Here is an 8823-nt window from a genome sequence, read left to right as displayed (position 1 = left end):
CTTATTGGAAACTCAAGACAGCCATAACATTATGATTTTTTACAAGTGTATGTACACTTTTGACCACAACTGTACCTTTTGTTTGTCTATTTTTTTTTTCTCTGAGAACAGAACAAAGTCTGATCTAACAAGTGAAGAGCAACAGTAGGAAGAGAAATAAATCATTAGGTTGCAACTGTGCTGAGCTGCATGTGATGCAAAAGGTAAAAGCATCCAACCAATGCTTTGCAGTGACTTGAACAATCCTTATATAGCTATTTTTATTAATTTTAGTGGTATTTCATATGACTAAGGTAGCCTGTAGTAGTGAAGAGAAAGACAAGAGACAGAGTTTTCAAAATTCTTAAAATGCGTGCCACAACTATGGATGTATTTAGCACCCTTGTAGATAATATTCCCCTGAAAACATTATTCACAAGGAAAAACATAGTGGAAAATCATTAAGTTAATCGCAACTAGAGAACCATTAATGAGATGAAAAGAATATATTGTTTTAATGAAAAAAACACCATCTGTTTGCAAAGATGCACTGAAATTCAGTGTATATATTAATAATTTTTTTTTTTTTTTTTTTTTTTTTTTTCACAAATACGCCCAAAGATATTTTCCTTACAGAGTGTGTCATATTAAGTGATTTAAATTAAAAAGGAAAAAAGTCGGGGCAATTTAGGCAAACTCATTACAATCCGTTGCACTTCGGTTTAACGTTTTACACAAATCGGACTGGACAGCTGGACTTATTTTACCGTTTTTGACCTGAGGCTTAAGACAGACGATCATAAATCCGTCCAGTGCGCCGGTCTTAAAGTCAGAGAGCTGAATGCTCATCTCTGTCCAAGACGCAGAGGAGAAACCCTGGTCCCTTTAGTATCCACATCATCTTACCCACATGCACTCACAAAGCCTTGAGCTATAGATGATACAGAGGAGAAACAGCAACCCACTGATATGTTGGCTTTTAGCAACAAGTTCCCACCATTTCTGCATAATTGGTGTCAGACTCCGATTCCCTTACTGTCTGATGTGTTAGCAGTAGCCTTTGGCTACTCAACAATAGACTCTCTGTGTGACTAGTGTAACCCTTGAGAAAAGTCCTGTCACCATGCTTGTGAATGAAGTGCTCGCAGAGCAAACCAATGCAGATGGACACACTGGAAAATATTCACACAAATGTGCAGCGAAAGGTTTTTTTTTTTTAAGTTATAATGCATTATGTGGGCTGACACAACCGCTCGTGTATTGGAAGCAGACAGAGCAAAAGAAAAGTATATATGGTGACTTTGAAAAGCGGCACTTGTGCTACTTTCATTACTTAGGAGAAGCCGTAAACATTTTGACGACCGTCTCGACGGTTCTGATGATTTGAAAGAATTAAACACGGAGTTCAAAGGTCTTAACCCACACACGTCCCCCAAGGCAGTCAGATATTCTGCTAATCCTGTTATGAAAACCTTTAGGGATCAGAAGTCCTTCATGCTCCACCTCCCAATGCTTCCAACAAGATTTACAGAATTAAACAAAACTCAGAAACGTTTTCCGGTGATGGTGTACGACTACTTTTTTCTTTTCTTGTTTTTGTCCGATATTTACGTACACGTGTGCAGTACGTGTGAGTAAGAACAATTGGGGATGTTTTTCGTGAGCACAGTCAGCATCAAGGACAGGTGCTGCTTCCGTGTTTGGGTGCTGATGAGTCCTGTGCTCTAGTTTAACTCTCGGCACTGTCGAGCTTCGAAAGGCATCAAATTCTGAAAGCTGATTTATATGTGTGAAGGAAGATGAAAGGGTGGGTGGAATGGCAGAGGTACGTTGAATAAAACCCGAAGGTGAGGAAGGCAATAAAAAAGCGACCAGTGTTGATCACTGCCAGGCTGCTGACGGCATCGGATGATCGAAGGAGGATAAGAGGTAGACGGAGAGCAGAAGAAACTCGGCACACAATGCGAGGGTAAAGGCTGAGGGGACGGACGGGTTGAACCAACGTGGGCTGTATGTTGGGATAAATGGTTCTTTTTATATGCCATTTAAATCGCTCTATATCCCTGTCACTGTCAAAATGATTAAAAAAAAGGGTAAAAATGTTGCAGGTGAAATAGTGAGGAAGGGTGATAACACTGGCACGAAACTGAATTCTCATTCTGCAGCTTAAAGATTTCAATAGCACATATTTAAGGCCAACAGATTATCGTTCCTTTTCAGTGCACACTTTGGTTGGCTGACATTTTCTTCTTCTTTTTATTTTTTTTATTTTTTCCTTTTTACAACATTTATAGCATTTAGGACAATAAAAATGAAAAATGTGAGTTACCGGCAGGAACTCAGGGACTATTACCTATAGATGCATTTCAACAGCAAGATATTGCTTCTTGCTGCTACAGAACAGCAGCATGGAGTTTTTTATTTTTATTTTTTATTTTTTTTATCTTCAATCTTTTAGGTCTACCACTGAGCAAATTAAAATATTGAAGTTTATCTTTTCTTTTTACCAAACATTTCTGTCTGGGTGTTGAAAACGCATTAGATTGCAGTTTAAGCTGCGTTTATTTGTCCCGAGTATTTGTGTCTTTCAATGTAACAAGTAGAATCTGTTATTACAGCAGTCAATATTTTGTTCCCGTGATTACTGTTGTGTCCGCTGAGCACGGATATCGCAACAGTGGAGGAGAACTACTGATGGAAAGACGTCTCTGAGAGAACCTTGCTCAGTGGGAGCAAACATCTGCCGCGACCGACTGGTGATCGGAGAACATGGAGCACACGCTCTTCTTTATCCTTCTTAAGGGTAAAGAATCAGCAAAGAGTTCATTTTTAGGAGGGAGAAACAGCTAAGCGTATAAGCTGTGAAATAACTGTACATCTAAAGGATAAAAACAGTACACACAGTTAGTGGCGGCAGCAGATTGCTGCGTCTCTTCCAGCAGCCTAATAACAATCATGTTTTGGTGGGTTTGAATGTCGTCTGTTTCTGTTTGGACAAGGGACGGAGCATCTTTGAGATGTTTAAGTCTTGGGGTACTGTTTCAGAAAGTAACTGCTTTCAACTTAATCACAGCTTAGTCCCTGATGCGTCCTGTGTTGTTTGATTACTAATGTTCTGCTGCAAACCTCTGAGACCTGCACAGGACAGCTGTATTTACACTGAGATTAAAATACACACAGAGACGATTTACTTGCTGGATGGGCTAAATATAATTGAATATCCCAAGCATTATTTAGCATTATTTGTTTCCTATAGTGTCAGATTTTAATAATACAAAGAAATCCCATTAAAATACATTAAAGTTTATGGCTGGGATGTGACAAAATGTCAAAAAGTTTGAGGAGGCATCATTACAGAGCTCTTGTAAGACACTGCAGCTCTCTTTCTAGAGAGAAGATTTCCTTGTCTTCAGACTAAAGACAGGAAAATCTTGACCTCTTCACGCAGTTAACATTCTGAGGACTCATAGGAAACCATGTTTTGGAGTTTACAGCCGAGGGCTCTCCTTTTGCACTTGGTTGCCTCTTAACAACATAAAATAGTTCAATCAAGTGTCAAAGAAATCGCTGTAAGGAGATGAGATGGAGAAGAGAGAGATGAAACAGATCTTAAGGATCTCTTTTGATTCCGCCTTAACTATTTTGTATTCATATGAGAGAAATGGAGAGAGGAATAGGGACTGCTGAGGCTCTCTCATATGAATACAAAACAGTATTGCTGCAATCAGGAGTCCTGGGAGAAGTCTCCGAGTAGGTGTGTGTGTGTGTGCCTGAAGAAGATAAATAATTAAGAATGTGGGGTTGTGCATGGATGTGTGTGGTACGAGAGAGATACGACACGTAAAGCAAACGCAGTCTTGCAGCTGCCAGAATTCCTAAAACTAATTGAGATGGTGTGAAATCTCGCAGTGGGAGCAGACTGCATCAGTATGTGTGGCTGTGGCCCAGCAGACCATCAGGATGCAGACACATCCATGCAGAAAGCTTTGAAAGACACAACGGCCGACACATCTGAGCTGATTTGACACCTGACCAAGCCCAAACAGTGGTCAAAGCAGTCTTTTTCCAGTCCATTTACTGTGACGTCAATGATGCAATAACAAAGCAAGCTGTGCAATTCTGCAATTGTTCCAAAAGCAAGATACGGTGTGAAACAGTTGCTCCCTAAGACGAAAGCAGTGGTTAAGGGACGCAGGTATAAGTCTGGAAAGCATCATTGGTAGACCTTATGCATGTCATCACTGCCAAATTTAAATCATAATTATCAACATCTCTGATTAAGCTGATCCTGTTGTCCAAAGATGTTCAATGGACCTACAACTGCAAGCAGATGCAAACATGCATCAACATCTGAGACTCAAGGAAGAAAAAAGACTTATTAATGATAAAAGATAGTTTCCCAACTGAATCATCCTGAATGAACTGTATTTCTTTTACAAACTAATATAATTGTGGTACTGCTCAGTGAAAAAAAATAGTTAGGAAATAAGATCAACTATGGTTTACAGGTTTTGTCACTTGGATGTACCTCGGTTTATCAGTCAGAAAAAAAAAAAAAAAAAAAAACGGGCAAATCAGTAGACTGGTGCGAAACTGTGGTTTTATTTGCTGGTGGGAGAGTTACCACTCTGTTATTCAATGAATCACCGTAGTCCTCGACTTCTACAGTATCACAGTTTTTAGACGCATCGCTGATCCAACACAGCTGAATCAAGTGACTGAATTACCTCTTCAGCATGCCATCAAGTTTGGCAAGTGTCTGGTAATGACCTACTCATTAAATGAAGGTGTGTTAGACAAAGGTTCCACTGGAAACCTGCCAGTAGCCTGAGGACTAGGCTACTAGTCCTCAGGACTAGGGTGGAGGACTAGGGTTGGAGACCCCTGATTTTGAGATGAGGCATGTATTATTTATGCTAAACAATGGAATGAAAGATACACATTTACTTCAGGCCTATCCAGAAAGGAAATGGACTAATGATAATGGCTGATTTTCTACTTTTAACAGGTCTTGACTGGTGACCAACTGTATCGGAAACTAAAAAAAAAAAGAAAAAAAAAGAAAAAAAAAAAAAAAAAAAAAAAAAAAAATCTTTTTTTTAATCAGTGAGCACTATATGAAGACAAACTGACATCACTGATCTGTGTAGAAGCTGTTACTGAGAGGGAAACAAACTAAAAAGTTATGCATTTCCTACTTTAGTCAGGTGTTTAAACTGGCATCAGAGGAAATATAAGATGTAAGAAACTACTTTCTTGCCTGCTGGCTGTTCATTCTGATTGCCGTTATGGATAGCTCATCTGTTTTGTCTTTACATTGAATTGGCAAAGGAGCAAATTGACCCAGAGCCAACCTCAGATAACAGCAAGTCGGAACATATTTTAGTGCGGTGGCCCTGTTTAACCCTCAGTTTTTCAAGGAACACATGGGATTTGTAAATGTTGGCAGCCTTTTAGAAATCTAAATTAAGGTAAGGATCTTTATCCTCTAGGGAATACACAGAGAGACGGATGGTTATGTATAGTAATGTTAATCAAGCTAGTCACTAATATAGAATACTAAAGACTGCTTAAAATGTGAATGCATAATCACTTTTGATTTGAATGAGTAAAAAAACTGTTTTACAGCAAGCAGTGTGCCACCAACTCTTCTCTTAATCATGTGTAATGACCACTCACAGCAGAAGTGCCAGGAAGATGTACTCTGAATGTTGTTTAATTATAGTTCTTAAAGGGAAATGCATATCTGTTAGAAAAACTGGTGCAGGCAGGTTAAAACTTTATAAAATTAAGAGATCAGATATCAGTCTCAATTCTCCAATCAGTTCATATCTTTTTTGCTTTTATAAGTATATTATTACTTTAAAGGAAAGGACAGCTATTTTAAAAAGGAAAACAAAACAGATATCAGTTTTTATGTGAGCACTTAATACCTGATTGTTCTGTATGATATAATATACATCCTGGGTCTCTAATTTGTGCAGCAGTAACCAGTGGATTTTAGATCAGTAAAATGGCTCATTGCCTGCCTCATCAGCACCATTTTATTATGTTTGCATTATCGCTGTCTGCAAGTCTTCCACACTCCTCTGTCTCTCTCTATTCTCCCATCAATACGTTTTGACAAATATGTCATTAGGGTTTTCAGTTGCCTGCAGTCACAATACCAATGCCTTCACATAACCGCCACGGTTTTACGTGAAAGAAGTGTTTCTCAGAACTGTGAGCTTTGCCTGCAATCTTGAGCTGCAGCCCTTAATGCGTAAGGAATCCTAGTGCTGATGCATTGCAGATTATTTTCAATTATAAATGGCATGCGTAGGATCAAAGAACGAGGCATATGAAGAACACTTGGAGAAACGAAACAGGCCCAGCTGAAGTGAATGCACGACTCAATCTAAATCCGAGAGAACAGGAATTTGAAAATAAATAAATGCATTTAACAGGAGACTGTAAAGTAGGGGTTTTGATTGTTCCTGATAATATTAACTCAAGTTTAAATGCTAAAAAAGAATAGAATGTAGAATGAATGCAAATAAGCTAAACATTTACAACTGCATATGTCTGTACGTGGAAGCAAATATCAACTGAACCTGCATTGGAAACAAATCAATGAAGATAACCAAGTGGAAAAGTCTGTGTATATAATTTGTAAAATTATGCCATAATGATTCATTTATTTCTTTTTAAATTTGATGTACAGGTATCTAGTCATAAATGACCAAATAACATACAATATAAAAATCCCAAATATGACCATAATGTACTAAAATAATGGAAGAAAAGGATCTTCAGGAAAAATCAGTTCAGCTCATGGGACAATACTGCAGGTTCTCAATTTGCATGTATTGAAATATTTGATGGTATTCTCCTTTAATAAATCTGCTCTGATTTATTGGAGGAGAAAAGCACAGCATGGACGTATATGTACTTTTAAAACCATTACATTATTATTCACGCTTTATCAAATGATAGTCTAAATCCAGAAGTTGACTTAGAAGTTGATCTGAATCAACTTCTGGATTGAGAGCTGCAGATTTAAGTGGCCAATAATCATGAGAAGGCCTCAAAGTCTTCATCCACACCATCATTATTATAGCAATGTGCAACAGTGGCATATCACTTTTGCTAAAACGTAAAGACTTATAGTATTTCATATGCATATTTATGGTAAAAAAGTAAGCATGCTCCGTTTCAAATGCAAGTTTTTACATATCAGAATAAATTCTTATACTCTCATGATCATGTGATAAATTCAGGTGTTGACAGCTTTGGGTTACCTGGACCATTTCACCCTCTACAAGACTCAGTTGGGATGTACAATGTTAACGCCTAGGAGACCTCAGTAAGAAAAAAGGCTGAAAAAGATTTTTTGTAAGGATTGTCAAGGGAAAGTCTTGTCTCCTTTGAAAGAACAAAGGCTTCCAGAACACTCCTCTTAAAAATGAGACCAAAGTGGAGAGCTTATGTTATAGTACAAAAGAAAAGTACATCCAACAAGCAAAGCATCATCACAAAAACCTCTGAGTTTTTATTGCATTTTAACCCATTTAAAGGAGTTGAGAAGACAGAAGTGACAGAGAAACAAGAAATGTGCCGACTCTTCTACTAGAGTACTTCTGTATTCTAGTAGAAGAGTCGACACATTTCTTGTTTCTCGTTGTCACAGTCTTGCAGGCTAAAAATTCAAAATACGCCCAAAACAAAAGTAAATAAATGAGGACGAAGGAAAAGACAGTCAAAGTCCCAAGTTTAGTCACACTGAAATGCTATTTAACTGTCTATATAAAGCTTAAGGAAACATTCAATAATTGGAATCACTGTTGAGCACAAATCTATGTTTCCACTATCTCAAAGGTGAGAGAACAGTCAGGTAAGAGAGAGGATCTTACAACTATTCATGTGGCACTAATTGGTATTGAAGATGTCAAAAAAAGTAAAAAAAATTGGGGGTATGTGTATTCGTGTAGAGCAGCTATAATTAGATGCACTTGTAATGCATCCAAGTTTTACATTTGCATCAATCGATTCAGGTCCGCTCAAAAACAATATGGATGTTACATTTATTGAAGTTTCATAGGGCTCTTCATCTGCTTTCATTCCTGGTCCAGAACAACTACTTTAGTAAGTAGCACCTCCTATTGTTTATTAAGAGTACTGCAGCAGTTTAATTCACTAACTACACTGTTAAATATTCCTTAAGAAAGCTTAAGGTATGCCATGTAGGATTACGGTAATAACCAGTATCCCATTTTATGTGTAGTATCCTGAAGTGCCACAACAGCTCTTAAACCAACAGCCGTAGCGACAGTCATATTATTTATTGATTTATGTTTTTGCACTAAAGCGTTCCCTGTTTTAGACAAACACAGTAAAACTGTATGGTACCATTTTTCTGAAATGGAAGAGTTTCAACCACAAACTCATTATGGAACATATAAACTGGGACCCAGATGATGTTCTTTTTTACATGGTATGAAACCTGGAGGTGATTTTTCCTCTCTTACTCGTTTCTGTCTTGGATACTGGCCAACAAAAACTGGCTGAAGATTGATTGCACAGCAGTGTGTGAGCGTGATGGACACCACTGCAAAAAGGGATGGGGAGACTAAACAAAACTAAAGATATATGGCGAAGGAGTACAATTAAAAAAGGGGAACAATGTAATCGGAAAACAAAAGTCAACAAAGAGAAAGCCAAGGTTCAGACCTGATGGTGCTTCCTGGAGCAGCTTCGATGGTCCAAACACAGTGCAAGTTGTGCTCGTATGGAGCCGGGTATCCTGGAGACAGAATACGACCGGAAGGCTCCTCCTTGATGGTGCCCCCACACTCCACTAAAAGC

The 8823-nt window shown here is 38.2% G+C and overlaps 1 protein-coding gene across 1 annotated transcript in view; it reads right to left on the bottom strand.

The window, feature by feature from the left end:
* Positions 1 to 8819, bottom strand: part of LOC106950454 (CUB and sushi domain-containing protein 1-like) — a gene marked incomplete at its 5' end in the record, with an annotated part of 102709 nt that extends 93890 nt beyond the window's left edge. The window contains one exon of the mRNA XM_015037328.1: positions 8689 to 8819. Within this exon, the coding sequence (XP_014892814.1) occupies positions 8689 to 8819 (131 nt within the window). The remainder of the gene's footprint in view (positions 1 to 8688) is intronic.
* Positions 8820 to 8823: the final 4 nt, after the last annotated feature.

Source organism: Poecilia latipinna, unplaced genomic scaffold (genome assembly GCF_001443285.1).
Source record: "Poecilia latipinna isolate Pla-1442-1.1 unplaced genomic scaffold, P_latipinna-1.0 Scaffold401, whole genome shotgun sequence".
Lineage (NCBI taxonomy): Eukaryota > Metazoa > Chordata > Actinopteri > Cyprinodontiformes > Poeciliidae > Poecilia > Poecilia latipinna.
The sequence above is the reverse complement of the archived record's forward strand: the minus strand, read 5'-3'. Positions and strand labels throughout refer to the sequence as shown.